The sequence below is a fragment of the Neoarius graeffei genome, chromosome 20 (assembly GCF_027579695.1).
Source record: "Neoarius graeffei isolate fNeoGra1 chromosome 20, fNeoGra1.pri, whole genome shotgun sequence".
In the NCBI taxonomy this organism is placed as follows: Eukaryota; Metazoa; Chordata; class Actinopteri; order Siluriformes; family Ariidae; genus Neoarius; species Neoarius graeffei.
The window spans coordinates 2292112-2318215 of NC_083588.1; the positions used below are offsets into that span (position 1 = coordinate 2292112).

A 26104-nucleotide genomic window follows, 5' to 3' on the forward strand; every position below is an offset into this window, starting at 1 on the left:
TAGAGAAAAGCAAAATGGCAGAGCGTGTTGCTGAACCAACCGAGGACGAAATAAAAACTCAACTCGAAAACAAACCCCCCCCAAAGAAAACACAAAATTAAAAAGCAAACAAATGGAATGAAAGTATTTGATGGTAAGAACATCTCATCTCATTATCTGTAGCTGCTTTATCCTGTTCTACAGGGTCGCAGGCGAGCTGGATCCTATCCCAGCTGACTACGGGCGAAAGGCGGGGTACACCCTGGACAAGTCGCCAGGTCATCACAGGGCTGACACATACAACACAGACAACCATTCACACTCACATTCACACCTACGCTCAATTTAGAGTCACCAGTTAACCTAAAGCCTCGGTCACAACCGGCCGTACGTGCTCCTACGGCTGGTCTACGTGCAAAAAACGCATGGAGGGCGCGCGTGTGACGTGCTGATTTTCGAGCCGTAGACTGGCCGCAGAGGTTCTTTGTCATGTCAAACAAACTCTACGGGCGCTTACATTTTTTTCAGGTTGCAAGACAAACTTACGGCCTCATGTGTCTTCCGTACGGCTGACGTGCGTCTTTCGTACCATTTGCTGGTGTCAGGTTTGGGCAAAATGTCAATATTTTTCGTACGTCACACTTGTGGACTCCGTATGTGTGTCGTGTGCCCCACATACATAATTAGTGCGGCCAACGCACGTTCAGATATTTCGTATGTCATCCATGCGTGTCAAGTAAGTCGGCCGTATGGTGAGAGGGCGTCAATCGCACGAAAACTCGGGTATATATGTCAGCCTCTAGCTGTGTGGGGATCTTATTTTTATTTTTGCTGTGATGGTTTGCTGTGATTTTGGTGTGTTCACATAATTGGTTGATTGCTGTGATTTCGCTGTGTGCTGCTAATTGACTGCTACCTACACTGATCTTGTATTTGCGGCTCTCTAATTGCTTAGATGGATCAGCTGTTTGGACAATTATTACCTGACCTATTGAAGCACTTGAAAGACGAAGGGGTGGGGTATAAAAAGGGGACCTTTTCAGTATTAAGGAGGAGTTCAACAGGGAGTGAAATCGTTAAGAGGTACCCGTGGACGGTGTGAGGCCGGTAACGGCCCCCGCCCCGCCGGGGACGCGGACTTCTCGGAGTCGGGTTGTTTGGGAATGCAGCCCAAAGAGGGGACATGGATTTCTCGGAGTTGGGTTGTTTGGGAATGCAGCCCGAAGAGGGGATCGGACGCCACAGCAGATGCAGAGTTACCAGTGGAAGATCAGTGGGCAGATTGAAGGAAGGAACGAACGGATGAATGAACGAAGGAAGGAATGAACAAACGAACGAACACAAACAGTTTTTCTCTGCCTGCGCTGTGCTATTTCCCTGATTTGCTGCTTTCTTTTGAGGTGCGTTGGCTGCGGACTTAGGAAATCGTGACCTAGTCAACTGTACTTAATTCAACACTCGCTAACGACAGGGTAAAGGGACGCAAGACTTCTCCTTCCCTGCTGTTTTTGCCTTGTTGTTGTGTACGTCGGCATTGTTTGATGCTTTCTCTTTTATTGCCCGAGGTGTGCGCTGACTCCGGGCGAGCCATAGACGTTTTTGGGAATCCCCCGCTGCTACCTGGACGTCACGCGCAGGGCTTCCCCGCGCATTAGGCTTCCCCACGATTTCAGCGCTTCTGGGACTGGGATTCCTCTTTGCGCGGACTGCGCACTGCTGAGACGGGACAATTTTATTTTTCTTTTTTTTTTCTTTCTTTGTAGCTTGGTGCTATTTTTAAAGGATAATTTAGTTATCTATTTACTAAATAAAGCGTGCATATATTTTTTTTAAGCTTCTGTTTTTGTGATCCTTCTGTGTCCTGGGCATTTGCTGTTAATTAAAGGGTTAAAAAGTGCCTTACGGCCGACATATAAAGCTGCAGGGGTGCCTACGGCCATTTGTAAACGTAGGCATTGAGAGAAAACCCAACCAAAGTATGCCGAAATATATATAAGGTCCGTGTATCATCCGATCATTCAAGTATTCCATTCAATCTGGAAAATGAAAAAAAAAAAAAAAAAAAAACACTCAATATTTCGTTTTCCTGTTTTTCTGTATGACAAAAAAAAAAAAAATGAGGGATTGGTGTTTGTTTTCCTTTTTCCAACTCAAATCAGAACAAATAATAAACAGGGAAACCAAAACGAAATAACTCTAATTTACGATTATACGAGCAACTTAACTTTCATTTTAGATAAAACTAAATTCATTTGTATTCATGTCAGTCTCAAGAAATAGTTCTTATTCATACATTATAATTTTTTGCGCTCATTCAGGCTCCTTTTACTGGAAGCAAAACTCTAGGAAGATCATGGCTGTTCCTGAGTCTGACTTTCAAGCTGTCCAGCAAAAGAAGCGGAGAATCTCGTAAGTTGGAGTGCCAGTGACTTGTTACTCCTCCTCATATTTTCCTCCTGACATGAATCATCGTAAAATGCTAAGCATGTCCTCTAATAAAAAGCAAAGTTGGTCTGACACAATATGTTGAAAGCGACAAAATGAATGCCATGTTATTATTATTATTATTATTATATTGAGATAATAATTAAGAGATCATCAGCTTAACATTAACAGCTTAATATATTAAATGAATAGGATGTATGAATAAATTACTTGATATATACATGCACATGCAATTTTTCCTGTTTCGTAGACGCAGAGATGATGATGGACTGTCGCTGAGGATCATGGGAAGGCTAATGTAGCGTGGGGAATAGAGAAAATCAATAATCGTAAATTAGAGTTATTATTTCGTTTTGGTTTCCCTGTTTATTTGTTCTGTTTTGAGTTGAAAAAAGGAAAACAAACACCAATCCCTCATTTTTTGGTCATCCAGAAAAACGAAAATATTGAGTGTTTTTTTTGTTTTTTCGTTTTCCAGATTGAATGGAATACTTGAATGATCGGATGATACACGGACCATATAACCCTCTCCAATCGCTGCAGTGCGACAAACGAATGCCGTTGGTACGCACAACGTACAGATCGTGCGCAGTTCTTGCAACCTTCATACGAAGCCTGCATGGAACGCACAGTCAGTACGATTAGTGCACGTTTGAAGGTGCGTTGGCTGTACGAATGAAGCGACAGCCGTACGTCCGAGCAGCCTCAGATTTCGTGCATGGTATGCACGTTCGACTTCCGGGTTGTACGTTGTGTGCGCGGTGATCTTACTCCTTCATGGTTACCACAACTACGTTCTCCACGAAAAAAAAAAATGCAGCGATTTGGGAAACGCCAAAAATCGCACGACCAAAAAAATCGTACGTCCGGTTGTGACTGAGGCTTAACCTGCATGTCTTTGGACTGTGGGGGAAACCGGAGCACCCGGAGGAAACCCACACGGACACGGGGAGAACATGCAAACTCCACACAGAAAGGCCCTCGCCGGCCACGGGGCTCGAACCCGGACCTTCTTGCTGTGAGGCAACAGCGCTAACCACTACACCACCGTGCCACCCTGGTAAGAACATATCTTTTTTTTTTTTAATAATTATTATTACCGCATTTTTCACAAATTGCTACCGTCATTTCACTGGTTTGTTTACATTCGAATCTGAAATTATTTTGTTGGACATTTTGTATCAAGTTTTTATTCATCGCATTTGCCAAAAAAATAAAAATGCTCCGTTTCTCAAAATCCAGCGAACGTGGATAGAATAAAAGTTATTCCACTCAATCTCATCGTACATGGATTATAGACAACTCGGTGCTACGCGCCTCGTCACCCATCAGCTCATGTACGACTCGATTTCGGGGAATAACTGTTAAATATTATATAGATAGCTAGACAGACAAATATAGAGATGTAGATAAATAGATGTGTGTGGGGAGAGAGAGCGCTCGTGTGTTTTTACAGAGACTGATCTCTTGTGAGCTCTCAAATTGTGCTCATGTGTGTTTTGAGAGCGTCGAGTATGTAGCTCACTGACCTCTAGTGCGGGGGTCTCCAACTTTTCTGGGACTGAGGGCTACCCGAAGGATGAGAAACTATATGGAGAGCGAGTCATTCAAAATAATTAAACTTAAAATAAATGAAAGGCTTAACATCCCTTTAAAATAATACTATGTAGGATTATGTGCTTTTAATTAACAAGAATCAAGGAATAGAAACTGGCATTTTAACATTAACATTTTAATTATGAATAATCATCTCAACACATCAATACTGTTAGGAATTACCAACTTTTTTTTTTTTTGCAAATTCCAAAAGTTTAATTATGCTAACCATTTTTAGCTAATGCTAATAAGTTAATAATGAACATATTCTGTTGTATTTTGTTGTTTGTCATCTCATGTTGGGAAAGTACATTTGCCCTCTTTTAGAATTATACAGACAAAAAGACATTCTGATATTCCCACTGCAATTAATAGCTGTTACATAAAAACAGGTCTGGAAATGCCAAAGGCACAATAATAAAAGGCTATAATTTTCCTTTTTCAACACACAACAGTTCTGTGAAAAGTTAAAACTATTCAAAAGCCATTCCTTAGAAAACTGCGCTGTAATATAAACACTCGCACTTCTAACACAGCATACAAGTTGAAACTCTCAACTGCGTCCTTAAATGATTTCACCTTATTGCAGATTCATAACATTCAAGAAATCAATCAATCATTCTCTTAATATTCTTTTCTCTTTTAAAATGCATTTCATGCATTGATTTTTGCATGCGAATGGTTCCTAGTGGGAAGCCGGACACTGCACTGAGGGCCCGTCCACACGAGTATGTTTTTGTCGAATCCGCATAAATACTTTATCGTTTCGGCATCGCGTCCAGACAGAGCTGGCTTTTTCGAGGTGTGAAACCGGTATTTTTTGAAAATGGGTCCCAGAGTGGGAAAATCCTAAAACGTCGGATAGCCCGGAGTCATCTGGACGGCGAATGCGGATTTTTTCAGAAACGATGATGTATAAGCCCCGCCTCTCTAACCTTTAATCTCAGCCACCACCGCTAGACGCGTCATAACAACAACAATGGCGGACTACAGGCTTGTGCTCGTACTGCAGAAACAAGCCTCAGAGTTGCGCTCATAGACATATAAACATAGACGCCGCCTTCTGCGTAGAATCATACGTCATCCTCGCTGCCATATTGGATGTGGCAAAGTGGAGATTCTTCAGCCGTCTCTGGTATAGCGTCTAGACAGTAGCCGAGAATAAAGATGCCTCATTCATGTGCTGCGTTTAACTGTACCAACAGGTTTACCGTCCAAACGAGATCACATGGGATTACCTTTCACAGGTGAGACTGGAAAAATACTTTTCATTGTATTTGGTCATTATAACGTAATTTTACGAACAGATTTTTCTGACTTTGTGGCTAATATGAAGTCTCGCGCATAATAGCCGCTCGGTGAAACCTGTCTCCAAACAACGAAGTATTTCCTTCGTAACTACGCTGATTGTTGTTAGTTGCTTAGCTAACTTTTCACATACTATGCAGGTTTCCCAAAAATAAAGCCATGAAAAAGCAGTGGGAGACAGCTGTGCGACGGGAAGGGTTTTCTGCTACTCCGTCATCCATGCTCTGCAGTGAACACTTCAGAACGGAGGATTTTGACAGAACAGGTCAGACAGTCGGGATCAGAGAGGGAGCTGCTCCTTCAGTCTTCAGTTTCCCAGCTCATCTCCACCGGGGAGGTGTAGAGTTATAAGCAGTGAGAATTAGAGAATACAGCGCCACACTCTGATGAACGTTTTTGAACGTATGATGAATGTTTTTACCCTTTCTGAATGTGAAGGAATCAGTGATGTATTTTGTTTTGGTATGACGTTAGAACCTGGCCGAACTCAGTTTGGCGCTCATTCAGCTCGAGCAGGTCTGTGTGGTGACTCAGTAAATAAAACAGTAAATTTTTATTTTCATTCACTATTTCCAGTTTTTCCACTATTTCCATCATTTATCATATTCAGTCTTGTAGGTTGGTTATTGTGGCCTCAGGTTTTGGTAGCTTGCTGCGGTATGCTGACTGATTAGCTTACCTGAGCTATCTATCGCGGATCTGTCGCTAGTTTGCAGTGTACAGGGTATTTCGCACACTATTTATAACCATCACATTAAAAGTTATATATGTTGTTTTGATGCCTGTTTGCTTCCCAAATATATACGTGTCTGTCTTAATGGGTGAATAAAAGGCATCGAGCTAAATATTATTGTAGAAAGGGGCTTTATGAAGTTCAGTCCATTTACTTGCATTGGTTTACGGGGAAGATTTGCCACATCCAATACGGCGGACACTCTGACGTATCCCAGCCGTCTATGTTTATATGTCTATGGTTGCGCTGGCCATGATCGTCCTCTTCTCGTGTTACGAGCTTGTTTGTAAACAGCGCGTGACCTTTATACGCATGCTCCATGGCTTCTCTTCCGGTTTTAGTGTATTGGTGTGGTGGCATCACAGCGCCACATACAGGCCTGGCATATGTACTACAGCGTTTTGGGTCGTTTCCAGTGAATCTGTGTGGACGCAGATATTTCTGGAAATGACGCCGTGTTTACGGAGATTTTTTTCAAAACGACAGCGTATTGGGTGAGGCCGCGTACTCGTGTGGACGGGCCCTTAGTCCATCAGTGCACTGTAGTCAGGGCTGTAGCTTCACACAGCAACTCTGATTGAATCTTCAAGGTGTAGATCAGTTAAGCAAGTTCTGTGTTTGTTTTTAATGAAATTCATATTAGAAAAAGCCGACTCACAGAGATACGTCGAACCAAACAGACACGCAACTTTCAAGGCTACTGTGTGCACACCTTTGTATTTTTCTGAGTCCACAAGATACCAGAAGTTTGAGAATCCCTGGTGGGCTTTGAGAGTAACCTCGTTTTGCAACATAATGATTTCCATTTCACTTTCATCAGCATTCAAGCTGAATACTTCACCTAGTTGTTCAGAAATGTATGTGATGTCACATTGCATGAAAGGATTAGCAATGAATGCAACACAAGGCTGCAGTTTATCAAAGTCATGAAATCTTTCTTCAAACTCTTGCCCAAGCCTAGATATTAGCTGGGTGTACTTTTCTACAGCCCCGTCTAAGGCTACAGATGCCGGGGCATTTCCATTCAAAACTGACTGCACAGATGGAAAGTGCAGGAATTTCTTACTTTGCAAATGCACAGAGAAAATGTTCAGCTTTGCTCTGAACGCGTTCACAGCACTGATCATGTCCGATACAATCTTACCTTTGCCTTGCAGTTCACAGTTCAAGTGATTCAGTTTCCCTGTGATGTCTGTCAGAAAGGCAACGTCAAGCACCCACTCAGTGTCCTGAAGCAAAGTAGCGTCCTGCCCTCTGGATTCCATGAACTCTTTAATTTTGTCCAGAAGTGACAAAAAGCGCTGCAGAACTCGACCCCTGCTGAGCCATCGTGTCTCTATGTGCAGCAAGAGGTCACCGTACTCGGCTGACAGCTCCTCCAGAAGAAGTTTGAATGCCCGGTGTTGTGTGGCATTCGCACGGATACTGTTGACAATCTTCACTACCAGAGTCATGACGTGATCAAAACCCATCACTTTGGCACAAATTGCCTGCTGATGGATGATACAGTGGTAACTGAGGAAACGGGGAAAATCTGGATCGTTTCTGCAGTGCGCAATAAGACCAGAATGACGGCCAGTCATCGCGGGGGCTCCGTCAGTAGTTACCGATACCAACTTTTGAAGTGGAATGTTTTTCTCTGTAAAATACCGCTTTATGGCCTCGTGGATGTCAACAGCCCTTGTTGTGGTTTTCAGGGGCAGCAAAGTAAGCATCTCCTCCTTCACAGTGAAATCACTGAACACCATTCTGACGAAGACCATCAGCTGCGCCGTGCTGGTTTTATCCACTGACTCGTCACATTGGATGCTAAAGTACCTGCATGTACTCATGTCACCATTCAGCTGTTCCACCAAGTTAGTGGACATTGCTGATACTCTCCTGGCGATGGTGTTGGCACTTAGCTGAACATCCACGATGGCAGTGAGGATCTCATTCTTGTGATCTTTAAACAAAGTGTCTGCAACCACTGGCATCACCCCTATGACCACCTCTCTGTCGGAAAATGCCTTTTTGTGCTTAGCCAGGTAGTGTGCCGCTCTGAAGGAAGCTTCCGTAGCCGCTTTTGATTGCTTTGCCGGCTTGGTGAAAAAAGACTGTTGTCTGCCCAAAGCTGCCTTGAATGGCCCTTTTCCACTACCCTTTTTCAGCTCACTTCAGCCCGACACGGCTCGCGTTTCGACTACCTCAGAGCAGCACGACTCAGCTCGCTTCAGCCCTACTCAGCACCCAAAACTCACACGGTTTTGGAGTGGGGCTGAAGCGAGCCAAACCGAGCCGAGTGGGGCTAGGGGCGTGAGGAGACACTCCCCTGTGCGCTGACTGGTGAGGAGGAGTGTCCTCACATGCCCACACACGCCCCGCGAGCACGCTGGGATCTGTAAACACCGTAAACCCGAAAGAAGAAGAATTATGAGAATTTCTGAAGCCTTATGCGCCTCGCCTCATCTATACGCTCTTGCCAGTATCTGTTGGCGTTGTCGGTGACAACAAGCCACAGCACCAAGACCAGCAACACTAACGACTCCATGTCCTCCATGTTTATTGTTTACTATCCGGGTCGTGAGACTACCGCTTAAAAGGTCACTGATGTCACTGTTTGCGCTGCCTAATGACATCACGTGACGTCCACCCACTTTCGCTAACTCCACCCACTTCCAGCCAGCACGGTTCAGCGCGGTTGTAGTCGAAATGCAACTCCAACAGCCCCACTCAGCTCGACTCAGCTCGACTCAGCCCAACACGGCTCAGCCCAACTCAGCCGCGTTGGTAGTGTAAAAGCGGCAGAAGTCACGAGTCTTTTGAGCATGTAATGCGCTGCCTGGGGGGTAGCTAGCATCAAACGTTCTGTGGCATGTAGAAAAATGTTGTCTTCCACATTGTGTCTCTTACCTAAGGCTACGACAGCTCCACAGATCAGACACACACAACGTTCACCAACTTGAGTAAAGAAGAATTCTTTCTCCCATTCATCCTCAAAGTGGCAAGTCTTCTTTTTCTTGCTCTCCGACATCACCTTTAAACACTTTTACAAAACTACCTTTTACAGAACATTTACAACTTATCGCACTGTGTTGATCACTATCCATTGGCGGACTAATGACTGAGGACTGAACGCAAAGAGGAGTTGGCGCGGTGGCATAGTAGGCTAAACTTTGACCTGGCAAAGAAAATTATCTACATAAGGCTTCTATTTTAATATAAAAAAATGTAAGGGGGATTTTTAGAATAGATTTCTGGATTAAACTTCAAGGCGTCTTAAAACATGAAAACAATAAAAATATATTTTTTTAATTTTTAAAAGATTACCAAATATGATTTGAACAGTGCAGTAGTCACTGGCTATTTTTAAAACATCCATTATAGGTGCCTCCCAGGCTCCCGGTGGGCTACCTGGTGCCCACGGGCACCATGTTGTCGAGGCAAGCTGTAGTGTGTCTGTACTGTTTGTGTATGTACTCTGCGCGTGTGTGTGTTTATGTGACTTGTGTAGCTCGAGCCTGTATGCATATGTGACTCAAGGAGATCATGTGTGGGTTTGCACATACATATCGTAGGTGTGTGCATGTGCGTCTGTGTGACTCACTGAGATTGTGCGTGTGTGTGTGTGTGTGTGTGTACGTACATGTGTATATGCATGCATGTATGTATGTGACTCACGGAGATCTTGTGTGTGTATTCACAAGGAATAAAATCCAAGTCAAGACTTGTTTCTTGAAGCTTGAATCATTAAGTGAAGTTCAAAGTCAACAGAATCTCCCAGGGCTCAACATTAAGCACTGCCCGATTGCCCGAGGCAAGTGGGATATGTCCCTGACATGCCCGACCGGGCAAGTTGGAATGAGCATATATTACGAACTAGCACCACAAAAATTCGGCTTTTCAGTTCCTAAAAGCGTTCCTCACTACATATCTGCCATTCTGTCTTGGCTGTTTTCTCAGTCTCGGTTTCATTTACTGCTTGGTAAGTTATTTTATATCCCCCCCGCTGGTGTAGTATGGTACGCCTACTGCTTATAGACCCCTTGTGCATGACGTCACGCATCACGTGATAATTCCAGCCGGGGTCCGTCTTTCATGCAAGCATGCTTGAAATTTTTGCACTGTTTTTGCTTGTTCAAACAGACAAATAGATAAAAGGCATTCCCGTCTCCCCGCTACCAAGAAAAATGTTAACAAATCGAAGCAAATGCTTCAAGAACAACGAGGAAATGACCAGTTAAAGAATACGAGGACAGGAGCTCAGCCTGAAAACTCCAGAGAAATTCACGATTGTATTTAAAATGTATTTTACAAAAACAAAGTCCGAAGTGAGGATAGAAGAGTTTGCTTAAGATTTTTTTTTTTGCTCACATTTGAGTTAGCTCCTTCATGAAAGTGTTTGATTTTCTTAAAGGTGAAGCAGCTTCCTTATTTGACACAGAAAACCCACACTGGTTTCAAACAACTCGGGCATAAAAAACTCAACAAGGAGAGACATGCGCGATAAATCCTGAAAAAACAGAACAGATCAAGAGCAGAGAGAGCTGGAGCTTTGTTTCTGTTGTCAGAAGAACACAGTCCTGTCCAAAATATTTATACGTCTTTTTTTGTTATATCATCCAACTCTAGGTTTATTTTTAAAAAAAACAACAACAACAACAAAAAAAAAAACGCACTACATCATGACAGATCGGCTGCACTAATTCAGTTACAGGTTGCCAGGTCTGTATAAAAACACCACAACCGACACAATTTTAAACTCAAACATTATCCTGTCTGTCATGATGCAGCGCAGGGTTTTTTTTCTGTAAACTTAGGGGTGGATGATATAAACAAAAGATATATAAATATTCTCAAACACAGTACTGTTCAAAAGTCTTGGCACGCTATTGTTTTCTTCATACAAACTTTGTTATAGATTTCTATTTTATGGTTTCTACATTATCGAGGAATGAACCTGCAGTCTGACAGAGTTCTACACAAACACACTGAACTTTACAACAGCTGCATGCATGTGAAATGGAAATAAATCGACTAAGGCAGGAAAAACTATTTTGGATAAAATTGTTTTTGTCCATTTCAAATAAAAAGTAACCAATAACCAAACTTAATAATAAACTTAATCAATAATCAAACTTCAACTCAATGTGTGATCTTCATTTTATGTTGCAACTCACAACTATTCTATGGTTTTCCTACGGAGAAAAAAAAAAGTAGTACTTGCAAAATAGGGTGAAAGTGATAATATTGGGGGACAAGTGGAAATTCAGCTCCACCTGCCCCACAGGGCAAGTGGGTTTAAAAGTTCATGTCGAGCCCTGTCTCCATGAGGAGCCTTTCAGAGCTTGAACTGTGCAGCAACGAGGGTTGGGTACAAAAACCTGGTGTTCCTCCGTGACTGGTGTTGACCAGACCGAATCGCAACACAGATTTCGGTGTCACTAAATGCACCACGATAAAGCTAGTTTTATGGAGCACTTGCATGTGACGTCACAGCCGATCCAGATTGTGACAGACGCCATCTTGTCGGTCAAACGCCATATTTCCGCCTTCTACTTCTACTTCTGGTTCTACTTCTGCTTTTACTTCTACCTTTTCTTCTGGAAAACCCTACTATATACAATTCTACTACAACGGCTGCAGCTACAAGCTCTCCCTACCTGTGCACGTTTATGTTTTTTGTGTGTATTTTTGCGTGTTGTTCGTCTGTACCGGATTTCAATATCCATTACAACCATATGGACTTACTGGACATTGGTTTCCAGCAGAAAATGACGGTTTGTAGCGATTTCCATCGCATGCACAACATTCCGAACGAGATAGCGAGACCAGTGGGGTCTCCGTGGATTGTTATCGGAAGCAAAGCGAAGGAGGCGGCGCCGGGAGCGGAAGCAAAACCGAGGCTGCAGAGCCGGCCTGTTGACTAAGCTCAGAAAACAACCACTCAAATCTCCACTGCTAAGCCTCTATCTCTCCAACGCCAGATCCATGGTAAACAAGACGGACGATTTGGAATTACAGCTGGAATTACCTTATTCTATTCTATAATCGGCTGGTCAGTGCTATACTCAATACTTAAGTGACTTACCCGTCCAATGAGGATTGTTATTTTCTTGTTTACAAGATGCCACATCTGAGTCGCTGACACATCCTGAATTTCTGTAAAGATAACGGTCCAGAGATTTATAAGCACGCAGTGCTTCACCACTGAACAGCGAGGGAAAGTTAATGAGGTAATTATACACGTCTGGGTATTCCACCTCTGGCAGTTCAAAATCCACTGACGCGGTCGTGAAAACGCCGTCCGGTAAGCCATAAGGGTCACTAATCTGTAGATCGTTTATTTTAGACATATATCTAATTATCTGTTCATTAGAAAAATGAGCCGTGTAGTCCGTCGGTTGAAATTGATCCATTCTGTACACGAGTGCAGCAGTATTCAGCGGTGTTTTTTACCGACAAGATGGCAGCTGTGTACTTTCCGGTCACGTGACTGCAAGATCTCTATATTAGGACATTCACTACACATTTGAGATTCTCTCTTCTATTTCTCAAGAAATGAACACAAAAAAGGAAGAAGTGCGTATTTTCTTAATGTGGAGTGGACAGAGAATCAGGATAATTGAATATACGTTTCCATTTTCTCCTGTTAAAACCTGCTGAAGCTAATATTTCAGAAACCCAGGTCACCAGTATTTGACAGAAATGGTGAAAGTAAGGGACCGCCTCAAAAGTGCCTGACCTGGGCAACTATGTAAGATTCTACCAAGATTAAATATCCTGGATGAGTTTAATGTCCTGCAGTGTTACAGTATGGACACAGGACAGTGGGAACAAGTCTGATAGTCTTATACACAGTAATAAATTCAAAATATATAGATAAAGAATCAATAAAAACATCCAGAAATTGGGATTTCCACATTCTGAATGTTGTCGTACTGCAGCATAAGACTCACGAGAAGCGCAATATTATATTACATTACTGTACAAGCACAGCTGTAAATGTTATTTATTTTTAATCACACATTTTATTCACAATATATTTCTTAAATGTGTGATTACACAAATTAATTATGCCACACAAAACCCAGGGTTCGTCCTTGCAGCTACAGCAAAGTGATTTTGCAATCAAATGTTTTTTTACTGTTATTTTTTTCCTGCAAACACACTGAAATGAAACTTTTTTTAGAATTCGCACTATATTACACGCCATTCTTTCGAATAAAGACATACTTTAAATTTCATAAAATCTAATTAATAAAATTATTTACCCTCTGGTGCTCTGAAACGGACGTTACATTACAGGCAACTCGCTATTCTTTCATTCAAGAGTTTATTAAAAAGTAGACTGCTAAGTTGGTTAAGGCTGCATCCACATTCATACTTTCTAATTTTAAAACTAAAACAACCTCTGTCCAGAAATAACCTCCGCCCACACTAACACGCTCAAAAAACCACGTCACATAACCATTCACGTACACTGGGTACACGCAAATCAGTATAAACAGCTGATGCCATTTATTTTCTTCCAGGAAAGGGTCAAGTCATCGGAGCGTGACAAATCAGGAAGTGAACGTTGTTGTCTGTGTCATCGTTTCCAAATTTCTTCCTTTTCTCCCATCTACACTGAAACGCTACCTCTGAGTTTTTAAATGAGAACGAGCGCAACAGCATTTCCAAAAGTCTCCATTTTAGCATCTCGAGTGCTCTGGAGTCGTGTGGTCTGGGTGTGTTTTATTAAATTCACTGTAGTCAATCCAGTGTCTAATGTAGAGGTCTGCGCGGGATAGAATTTTCAGTCCCGCTCCCGCATTGTGCAGTCCCGCTCCTGCCCGCTCCCGCAAAGAATTATGATTTTCAGTCCCGCTCCCGCCTGCCATATTTTGTTCCGCTCCCACCCGCAAATCCCGCATGATGCAGACGTTCGCGTTATTTCTCACGAAAGTTCTTGTCATTGGCTTGGGGAATTAAACATGCTGAGCTTAGCTGAGCTCTCCACTGACCGATCCTTCACCTAGCGCACGTAGCGAGGGTGCGCGTTGCCAGGCGGCATGCGCAGCTGAGGCTTTACAGAGATACCCAACACACCTACCAAAATCTACAGTGGATATTAAGAATATTGTACATTGCACATCGCTTATATGTCACTCCTACATTCTAGGAAAAAGAAGTAGGCCTATAAGAAATTAACATAATTTAAAGACACAGCGTGATGGTGCCCCGCCCCCTACTTTGAGTGGATTTGAGAATAAATATCTACAGCTCACGTTCAGGGGTGCGTTTCAAGCCATGTACCCCTTTTTAAAGCAGCACTTACTTCTGAAGCACTGTGAGCTTCACTAGAGGAGCTCTGCTCTTCTGCCATGATCAGAGATCTCAAACACGGAAGAGCGGAAAGGAATCGGAAACGTACGCGAGATTAGACCACATCCGCAAATTTAGGCATCTTAAAATGTTTTTATTAATGCCAAATAAAATATCCAGCACAAATTATATATGATAGACATAAATTAATAATTTATAAATTTTATTTTAAACACGTTTTTAGTTAGCGGGACTGCAGCTTATCATCTCTCCCGCCCGCTCCCGCATCGTGCACTCCCCCTCCCGCCCACGCCCACAATGAGCTTTCAAAATTTGTCCCGCGCCACACCGCTTTGCATCGGGTCCCGCGGGACTCCAGCGGGAGTGCAGGGCTCTAGTCTAATGTTCTTCCAACATTCGACGTTGCATCCTTCTGAACCCATGTCCAGCGCTCCTGCTGAAGCCATGATGTGCTGCTCTGTTTTCACTGGCACTAGGAGGCGCATGTTGTGATGCATCACTTGATTTTAGTCCCAGTTCACAAGTTACTCTTGATGAGTCCATGTCAAGACTGAAGTGTATTTTTGTGCAACTTCAGCGTGACTCAGACTCGAGTGCCCATGTCTGGTGTGTATGGTTTATACTGTATGGGTGTGTTTGTGTGACTCACTGAGATCTACAAACCGTACCTGTGTGTGTGTGTGTGTGTGTGTGTGTGTGTGTGTGTGTGTGTGTGTGTGTGTGTGTGGATATTTGTGTTTGTGTAAAACTTACTGAGCTCGTGTGTGTGTTCTGCTCTGTCTGGGGTGTAAACACAGTCAGATCTCCATTCAGAATAACGTCTGCCAGAGCGTTCACCAGGGGCTGGTAGTGTATGATAAGGAACACCTGAGAGGAGAACACGTGTTTACACACACACACACACACACACACACACACACACACACACACATAAGGAACCACTCAGCAAGTAATATTATTATTTCTACTACTAACAAACTCTTGAATAGAATCTGATTTTTTTTTTTTATTAACAATAAAAAAAGTGTCACCATAACTCTGACTCGGAAACTTCCAACAAACCTACATGTTTACATTAAATCAGTCAGTCACACCCCAGCACTACAAGTCCAAGTTTGTCATTTGTAGCAAGCGTGACATTTTTTCCATTTTCTCCCAGACCCACCCAGCTCTCTGAAACTGGTGTCTGGATGCCGAAGTTAAACGTTCACATCACAGCAATTCCATCACTTGCAATTATGGTTGAGATTTAAAAATAAATAAATAAATAATAATAATAATTTAAAAAAAAAAAACTTAACTAATCATTTATATCTCAACATGAGCAACAGTTGCTGTACAGTGAACAGAATTCTGGGAATGCGAAGAAAATTGATCAACTGATACTTTGAGAGATAATGTATTAAAACACAAAGTATTCTCTCAGACTATTTCTGGGGGAAAATATCTGATCTGGGTTTTTGTGTTCAAGAGAGTGTGTGCAAGTTAGAGTACCTGGGAGAGCAGGTAGAGTGACACCTGAGGGTTAATCTTGCGATCTTCACTCTGAGGGAGGGGGGGAAATTTTTAAAACCGATTACTAATCAGATGCCTCATATAAAAGTGTTACAGTTGTAGTCAGAAGTTTACATACAGTGACATGATGGTCATCTTGGATATGAAGGTCAGCAATATTTGGGCTTTCAGTAATTTATTTGAACTGTTCTTTTTCTGTGGCAGAATGTACAGCATACATCTTTAATTAAAAAAAAACTGGAATTTGGTGCACAAGTTTTAATCTTTTTTTGGGTTTTCTGAAATCAACACAGGGTCAAAAATATACATACAGCACACCTAATATTTGGGTAAAATGTCTCTTCGTAAGATTCACCTTGACCAAACGTTTTTGTTTACCATGAACAAGCTTCTGGCAGAATTCTGGTTGGATATTTCATGACTCTTCATGGTAGAATTGGTAGAGTTCAATTAAATTTGTTTTTTTTGTTTTTTCTTGGCATGAACTCGACTTATAAGCACAGTCCATATATTTTCAATAGAGTTGAAGCCAGGACTTGTTTTAAGCTTACACTGTGTTCCAAATTATTATGCAACAAGTGTTTAAGAGTGGTAATATATTTTTTGTTTGACAGTTAAACTCAAGAATGGTAATGTGTATCAGGGCTCTGTATATCACTGAAACCAATTGAAGACACCTGTGCTAATTAGTTTGGCAGGTGAGTCCAATTAAAGGGGAAACTTCTAAAGAAGGTTGTCCCACATTATTAAGCAGGCTACCATTTTCAACCAAAATGGGCAAGAAAAAGGTCCTGTCGGCTGTTGAAAAGCAACAAATAGTTGAATGTTTGGGTCAAGGCATGGCAACAATCAAAATTGCCAAGAGACTTCATCGCGATCATCGCACTATCAAGAAGTATGTAGCTGATTCAGAGCACACACGTGTGCATGCTGATAATGGAAAATCCAGGACTCTTTCCTACAGGCAAATACGTTGGATCAAAAGAGCAGCTGTAAAAATGCCCTGTCATAGCAGCAGACAAGTTTTTGAAGCTGCTGGTGCCTCCGACCTGCCCCGAACAACAAGATGCAGGGTCCTCCAGGGGTTTGCAGCGGTGCGTAAGCCATCGTTTCGACCTCCCCTATCCATTGGACACAAGCAGAAACGGCTCCAGTGGGCCAGGCAATACATGAAGACTGACTTCAAAACTGTTCTGTTCACCGATGAATGTCGTGCAACCCTCGATGGTCCAGATGGATGGAGTGGTGGATGGTTGGTTGACGGCCACCCCATGCAAACAAGGCTACGGCGCCAACAAGGAGGTGGTGGAGTGATGTTTTGGGCTGGAATCATGGGGAGAGAGATTGTCGGCCCTTTTAGGATCCCTGACGGTGTGAAGATGACATCCATAACGTATGTGGAGTTCCTCAAAGAACACTTCCTGCCATGGTTCAAAAGGAAGAATCGTGCTTTTCGAAACAAGATCATTTTCATGCATGACAATGCACCATGTCATGCTGCAAAGAATACATCTGCATCTCTGGCTGCAATGGGCATCAAAGGAGACAAACTTATGGTGTGGCCCCCATCCTCCCCTGACCTCAACCCTATTGAGAACCTCTGGAGCATCATCAAGAGAAGTGTTTATGATGGTGGGAGGCAGTTCACATCTCAACAACAGCTCTGGGAGGCTATTCTGTCCTCATGCAAGGCAGTTCCAGCAGATACTATCCAAAAACTGACAAATTCAATGGATGGAAGACTTGAGAAGGTCCTTTTCAACAAGGGGTCCTATGTTCAGATGTGACTTCACTTGTGATAATGTTTTGATTTAAATAGTGTTTGATTTCAGTTACATTTCAGTTAGTCATGACCTGCTAATGTTTCTAATTTCACACACGACCATTTTTTGTTCTTTATGACAATAAAATGTTTGGAAACTCAATTGTGCGTAATAATTTGGAACATGCATTTTGGGTGCATTTGTGTTTTTTATTTCTTAAAAATTTACTGTTATCATTGGGAGGTTCGTTCAAAAACATTTGAATTGTACTCTAATGGTTGATGACTGGAAAATCATGATGACTGCCATTAATATAGATAATTTAGGAAAATGTGAGAAAATATGATTTGCATAATAATTTGGAACACAGTGTAATGTTAGCCTGCTTTATCTTCCACAACCAGCTCTGATGTGTGTTTGGGTTCATTGTCCTGTTGTAACTCCCAAGTCGTGTTCAAGTTTCTGATGGTTTATGCTGAAGAATTCTGAGCTAGTCCTCCTTCATTATTCCATCCACTTTGTGCAATGAACCAGTTCCACTGGCAGCAAAACAGCCCCAGAGCATGATGATCCTACCACCACTACCAGCTGGTACAGTGTCCCTCTGTACATGGTGGTCATTGTGGCCAAACAACTCAATCGTTGTCTCATCTGACCATACAGCTTTCCTCCAGAAGGCTTTTTCTTTGTCCGTGTGGTCAGCTTCAGACTTTAAGCTTGAAGGTGTCAATTTTGGAGCAGGAGGTTATTTCTTGCATAGCAGCCTCTTAGTCCATGGTGATCTGAACTGTAGACAGTGATCCATCAGCTTCCAGTTCATGGCAGGGCTGTGCCATGGTGGTTCCCAGGTTGTTCCTGACCATCCAAACCAATTTCCTTTCAGCTGAGGGTGACGGTTTGGGTTTTCTTGAAGCAAAGTGGCTTGGCAAAGTGACTACACCTCACAATAACTTGGATACAATTGTTTGAACTGATCTTGAAATTTGCATTCGTTTAGAAATGGCTCCAAGAGACATTCCGGAGTTGTGTACATCTGCGATCCACTTTCTCAGATCTGCACTGAGCTCCTTGGACTTTTCCATTTTACTCTGTGTTGGTCAATCCAATGAGTGCTGCAAACAAACCCTTTTGATGAAGGCACAGAGAAGCTACCAGCTGTAATCAATCATGATCACTAACAGGAAGTTAAGAGACGTCAGCCTTGGCAAGATAAGAGACATTTTGGAAGTTTCAGCGCCTCTGAATTAATGATCTCAGTGAGCGTATGTACATTTTTGACCCTGTATGTATAATTTTGACCCTGTGTTGATTTCAGAAAACCCAAAGGAAATTAAAACTTGTGCACCAAATTCTAGTGTTTTTTTTTTAATTAAGGATGTGTGCTGTACAGTCATTCTGCCACAGAAAAAGAACAGTTCAAAAAAATTACCAAAAGCCCAAATATTGCCATGACGACATTCATGTCACTGGATGTAAACTTCTGAGCACAACTTCATGTCATGTTATGCATGTTATGAGCATTTACAAAGCATATGCCTGACATAATGCATTATTCAAGCTACAGCAATAATCATGAATACACGGCTGACAGGAAATGAGAGTGATCTCACTTTCTGCAAATTATTCCTTTACTTTTAGGTGACTGGAGAAACTAGTATTACGATTTAGTTTCATGTCAAATGTCAAACTAAGTGACGAAAAGTGCAAAAATAAAACCAACAAATCGGTCACATGAGACTTCCTATATTTTGAAGCAAAAATTAATCTTTTTTTCCTTCTTTTTTAAAGACAACATGGTTTGAAAAGTGCATCATGCTGCTGTTCTCAGCAAACATCATTTCCTGTTTTGCATCTGAATAAATATATTTAACATATGAATTATAACCCCAATTCCAGTAAAGTTGGGACACTGTGGGAAATGTTACTATGTAAAAGCAGAATGCAATGATTTGCAAATCCTTTTCAACTGATATTCATTTAAATACAATACAAAGAGAAGATATTTAATGTACAAACTGATCAACTTCATTGTTTTTTTGTAAATATACACTCTCATTCTCAATTTGATGCCCGAACGTTCCGGAAAAGTTGAGATGGGGCGTGTTTACCACTGTGTGACATCACCCTTTCTTTTCACAACACTCAGTACGTGTTGTGGGCATCAAGTTCAGAATGAGTGAAAATTTACAAAAAAATAAAATAAAATCAAGTTGATCAGTTTGAACATTAAATATCTTGTCTTTGTATTGTATTCAACTGAATATAGGTCAAAAAAGATTTGCAAATCATTGCATTCTGTTATTTTTATTTACATTTCACACAGCGTCCCTACTTTTTTGGAACTGGGGTTGGACAGACAAACAACAGAAGTTGCCCTGAGGAGAAATTTACTGTGAGACGGTGAGCTAGACTGAGTGTTAAAGAGCTGAGTGAAAAGTAATTATATTCCACGAATACTCTGTTTATTCTGACATTTGCTTGATGAGCTGATGAGAAAATTATTCATCATGAAAAAAAAAAATCCTCAGAGTCGCTACAACTCTGAAAGTTGATAAAAGCCACATATGGACCAAATAATGTGTTAAAGGAGCTGCTCTCATTCCTGCAGGGTTAGTTTTTATCCTGCAGCTCAGTCCAGTTCTGGATTCTGACAGTAGTGCAGCTGTAAATCACAATATGCCATTGTTTCTATAGCGACAGCTCATTTGCCGGGCCTCGTAAGGCGGACAACAAAGAAACGGAATTTTTCCAAAAAAAAAATTGGAAGGAGACATTTATTTATTTATTTAACTTTTAAGGGAGGAGTCAGCAGTGTCTGCGCTTTATAGAAGTCAGAGGAAACGTTAAAGCTCCCCAACATCTTCAGGACAGAAGAGTTTCCACTGTGGTTTTCCACTGTGATTCTTTTTGTCTTATTAATTTCAAAAGGATGGTCAGGGAACGAATATTTATCCTGCAGCTTGGTCCAGTTCTGCTTTAACGCAAGTGACTTATTCGGCTGACATTCCACAACATGAAACGCAAACAGATAAAATGTCTGACTTGTCATTCACTCATTCATAAATGACTTTGGAATACGCTGTGATTGGAAACCCCCGCTCATCCATGCCATTACGGAGACTATACACCGAATCTGAGAGCTCAGAGCCGCTGCGTCCTTGCGCGCCGCCATCTTTCGTCTTGATCGACAAAGCTGCCATGGAGAGCGTCCTGACGTACTGCGTTACAGCTTGGTACGCCAACTGCTCTGTGGCAGAAAGAAAGAACCTGCAGAGGGTCATTAAAACTGCACCACACATCACCGGCAGGCCCCTACCCTCGCTAGAAGACATCGCTAGCACACGGTGTCTCAGGAGAGCGAGGGCAATCACTGCTGACCCCTCACACCCGGGACAGCACCTGTTTACCTTCATGCCCTCTGGCAGGAGATACAGGTGCCTCAAAAGCAGGACAAACAGACTTAAAAACAGTTTCTTTCCCTGGGCCATCAGGTCCCTGAACTCATAAGAGAGTATATGCTAGCGTAATGTGTAAATGATGTAAATATGCATTCCTTTCTTATTTCTATTTTACACCTTTCTTATTCTTAATTTACTATTTTCTTTTAATATTTTACTGTTTGTTTTTTCTTTTTTATATTTATTATGCACCGGCTGCAGAAGCACTGCAATTTCACTGTATACCTGATGTGCAATGACAATAAAGATTCTATTCTATTCTATAATCAACTCTGGAGTGGTGACAGTGACTTCACTTCATCATCACACCATCTGAACAGTGATTATTTTCCTGAAACAGAACGACACAGTGTGTTTAACGCTTTATATTACAAATTATACAAAGAGTTCCTGTTGTATTTCAAACACATTATAGGCATCACAAGATAAAAAAACAAAAACACGACAACCACCGGCCAATAAGAAACGAGTATTTCTAACGGATTGGTAGCTAGCTCAGAAATACAAAATAAACTTTTTTTTGCTTGATTGGCATTAAACTGAGAAGGGAATTGTGCAGAACTATCCATGCTGCCATAGATATTGCTAATTCTGTTCAGATTAACGATCTCGCCTGTGCTCACCTGCTCCTGGCTGACCAGCGAGTAGACGTACAGCGGCAGGAAGAGGCGGTTCAGCAGGTGATCGGTCAAAACGTCATTCAGGAACTCGCAGTTGATGATGAGGATGTCGTTCAGGTAGTGCAGGTGATCCAGGTGCTCCGCCACCAGGTCACTCAGCTTCCCCCTGTTCTTATGCCTGAGAAAATAAAATTAGAATACAGAAAATCAGACACTATATTCATCCATCATAGACGGTCAAGCAATCTCAAGATCAACAACAATAAATGTGTTTTTATATTAAATGCGTGTGAGCATGTGGGCAATGTTTTCTTTATTTGAAGTGCTCTGAAAGGGCACACAGTAATGTTCGCCTGTCCTGCACCGCCCTCTAATGTTTGTTATCTGAACTACATTTGTCCACATTACAGGTGTGCTGCCAGAGGAAAATAATCAACAACCACATGGTGGGATGAGGGAGTTATTCCAGCACACCTGGAAGCATTTTATGCCTTTGAAACTACAGCATTTTGCTAATAATTGAACATTTTTATTCATTTATTAAAAAACAACAACACTACATATTTTTTATCTGCTTATCGTTACATTTAGTGTTGTGGGACAACCACAAAAAGTTCTCACTTACGTTATAGGAGTGAGAAACAATTGTACCCTCAGACAAGACATAAATAAATAGCTTGTTTGTTATGGAGAAAGCGCAAAAAAAAAAAAGGGCGTAAACTCGTCTGTTCTGAAGATGTCAGAAAAGTTACAGCTGAAACTGGAGACTCCTTTGATAAATATTTCAACGAGTGTCTCTTTGTGCCTGTAAATGAGTTGTTATGACAGAAACAATCTATCAGAACAACGCATGAACAGTGCTAGAAACCTGTTAAAAAGAACATTCATGCTGTGGTGTCAATGGAAACAAAACACACGGTGCATAACAAACAGAACACAACATGAACACAACCATCGTTCTTACTCTTCGTCCGTCTGCACACACTTATCCAGCTCGATGACGTGGCTGCCGATGAACCACACCAGGTTGGAGAAGTAGGGCACGGCCGTCTTGTCCCGGATGTAGTGCAGCATGTGCTGGTTATCCACTGCATGAGGAGCATGAGGAGATGTTAGCACTCTCAGGTGATGAGAACAGACCCGGAGGTTTATCTCTGATCTGAATAGCAGCCGCGTAAACATTCCTTTATAAGCCAGAAAGGTGTTAATGTTGAGCGAGTGCACAGCTGGTGAGTAGGTGTCATTAATTTCATTGTAATTAAGAAAAATAAACTGAAAAAAAAGCACTATTTTAAAATTTACTGATGGATGCCTGAGATTTCGGACTCACAAAATATTTTCCACGCACGTCGTGTCAGATGTTCAGAAGAGCGAATGTTTATCCCAACACTGCGCCTCATTTAATGAAGCTGGTTACGAACAGGTTGATTCGTAACTCATTCATACGAGCGTTTACACAAGAAGTTTGGGATTCATGAAATCCTGGAAAAACTTTTGTATCCGACTTGTGACGAAAGAATGTAAACCTTGACTTGATCAATTTCAAACCAGATAATGTGCACAGATCACTGGATGCAACACTTATTTCTGGAACACACGCCAGTCTTTATTTATTTATTTTTTTAAACGTGCACAGTGTTTAGCCGACGCCCTGATCCAGAGAGACTTATAGAACTTTGGAGTATCAATCAATCAAAAAAAAAAATCCTCAGGGGCGTCCTCTCAGTCAGAGACTCTCAGCACCATCCGGAACATGTAGTGAAAAACGGTCCTTTTATATTATGAGCATTAATTTGAGAAAATATGAAAAAATAAATAAAGCGAGCCAACACAAACCTATAAATTAAGACAAATAAAACTAATCAGTCAATTCTGACAAAATAAACGGCGGCGTATAAACTGAAAACAGTCTGACCTGTCTGATCAATGAGGCTCGTTAGCTTTACGTTTATATTTTGCAAACTGCTGTATTGCTGCCTCAATTTGCTCCAGTCATGATCTAAAGCCCTCTGTCATGACTGAAAAGTATTTATCTTTAAACAAAATGCCATGATGTTTCATCCTGAAACCTTGATATTTATTTTATGAGTTGTTTTTGGTTTCAGTGATGACCGTTAGTATGATAATGATAATTTACACTCGTGATGAGAATCTACAGGAACTGATTTTTAATCGCAATTTTCATTCAGTCGAAAATTAAAACGAATCAAAGAATAAAACACAAAAATAAACCATGATTAAAGCCGCTAGCGGCCTTGACGGGCCCTCGCACGTGTGGTTCTGCAACCCACGACATTCCGCCACCCAACAAAACAGTCACGTCATATATTCATCAAATGTTCAAAGGTGATGCGCATATTGCAAATGCCATGACTGCTTGAGGGATGAGAGATAGACAAAGACTGTAAGTAAAAGTGTGTGTATGTGTGTGTGTTTCTGTGGTGTGAAAATGTACATTTATATATGTACAAAACTATACATGTCTCCTCCTTATCTCTCTCTCACGCTGTAACCTTAAGTCATCTTAGCTTTCCTGTGTCTGCAGTGTGTGTGTGTGTACATGCAGAGTTTTCATATGTCTGCAACAAAATGCACAATGATGGCAGGTCACTATTACTGTGTATGTGTGTGTCTGTTTGTCGGAGAGAGAAAGTGTGTGTGTGTGTGTGTGTGTGTGTGTGTGTGTGTGTGTGTGTGTGTGTGTGTGTGAAAGAGAGTGTGCTCATAGATGTTGCGTGTGCATGTGAGTGCATACTTGTGAGAGAGTGTGTATGCATAAATATGCATATGACTGAGTGTGTGTATGTGTGTGCACAGAATTGTATATGTTACCCATTCTCGTGAGTATTCATGTGTGTGTATATATGAGTGTGTGTGTGTGTGTGCTACATGTATATGAGTGTGAGTGTGTTGGTGGCGCTATGTCAGGCATGTCATAGATCAATCCATCAAAGTACTGAAAATCTTTGGCACATTTCCCGCTTGGCCAGATGGTGATACTGTGCTAGGCATGTGAATTAGACGTGTCAATATCATCAGTAGCTGTCGGTCCACTAAACAAAAATAATTAGGTGTCGGGGAATATTCTTTTTATGACCTACACTTCATTGACTTTATGATTCTGCAAAGCATTTTAGGGTCTGTCATTTATATCAAAAATCAAATATCCCAAAGGGAGATCAAAAATCCCTTCGCAATTTCTTGGCATCAACAATATCTTGGCATCATGTTTGCCAAGTTTGACATGAATCTGATGAATCGTCTAGGAGGAGTACGTTATAAATGACCATGTGTCCAAACGCATATAAGCCCAATTACTTCATTTCCTGTTGGGTGTGACATCATCCAAAGGGTAGAACTTTGGGTAGAACTCCAAAGTTCTACCCATTCATTTCAACAGGAAATGGAAAAAGGGGCACTATGAAGTCCCTGGGCCATACGTCTGTGGCGGAGAAGCGGTTACAATGACTGATGTGTGTATCAAATTTCATTAGTTTTCGTGCATGGGAAATGCCTCAAAAAGAGCCTAGCGTGACAGAAAAATAATAATAATAATAATAATAATAATAATCCTTTGAAAAACAATAGGGTCTTCGCACCGAACGGTGCTCGGGCCCTAAATGCAAAAGGATTCAGAGAAATCAAATTATATAAAAACCCAGCAAAACAAATTGGGGAAAAATTACATATGTGAATCAACTGAGAGAAAGAAATAAAAAATAAAACTATTAAAAATATCTAAAAAGATCTAAACATGCAACAAAGAAGCACATTTGGCGAATGTACAGCTTAAAGCTTGTACAAGCAGCTCCACTGTATAAATGCAGCACCACCTAGAGGAAGGAAAGTGTTTTACAGTTGACGGTCTGGATGAAAGATTACTTACTCGTGTTTACAGAGAGGAGTAAATCATTAATAACGTGGGAATTATTTAGAGTCAGGATGGATGAGAGACTGATGTTAGTCTGACTGGAGAGTGAAATATCTCAGTGTTATCAAAGCGGATGAAAATACAGCGCTATAGCTTTAAACACGATGAACTATTAAAAGACATGAGGACTCAGGAGCTACTTGGTGCTGCTGCGTGAACCGAAGACGCCAGAATCTTTTCCATGTGGAGAAAAATAAAACACGATGCAACAGAAAAAACGAACGCCACACTGAATCACCAGCTCTGAATTCAACCGTGGATGCAGGTGGTGTAAGCACTTGTGCATTTTTTTTTTACTTCATAGATTTTTGCACAGAATAAACCATAATTGGTGCAACTTTAAAGTCAGCATGCATGTCCCCCCCCCCCAAAAAAAAAGTGAAAGTTCTGAAATTGACCAACTTACATGACACTGGAATGGAATAAGGCACACAGGAGTCACCAGAGAT

The 26104-nt window shown here is 41.5% G+C and overlaps 1 protein-coding gene across 4 annotated transcripts in view; it reads right to left on the reverse strand.

Annotated features, from left to right (window-relative positions):
- Window positions 1–26104, reverse strand: part of clec16a (C-type lectin domain containing 16A) — a 128637-nt gene that overhangs the window by 91181 nt on the left and 11352 nt on the right. For all 4 annotated transcript variants that reach the window (XM_060901086.1, XM_060901085.1, XM_060901088.1 and 1 more), the window contains exons 6-9: window positions 22689–22812; window positions 21728–21902; window positions 15863–15913; window positions 15122–15235 (exon numbers count right to left, since the gene is read on the reverse strand). In XM_060901086.1, coding sequence (XP_060757069.1) covers window positions 15122–15235; window positions 15863–15913; window positions 21728–21902; window positions 22689–22812 — 464 coding nt within the window. The remainder of the gene's footprint in view (window positions 1–15121; window positions 15236–15862; window positions 15914–21727; window positions 21903–22688; window positions 22813–26104) is intronic.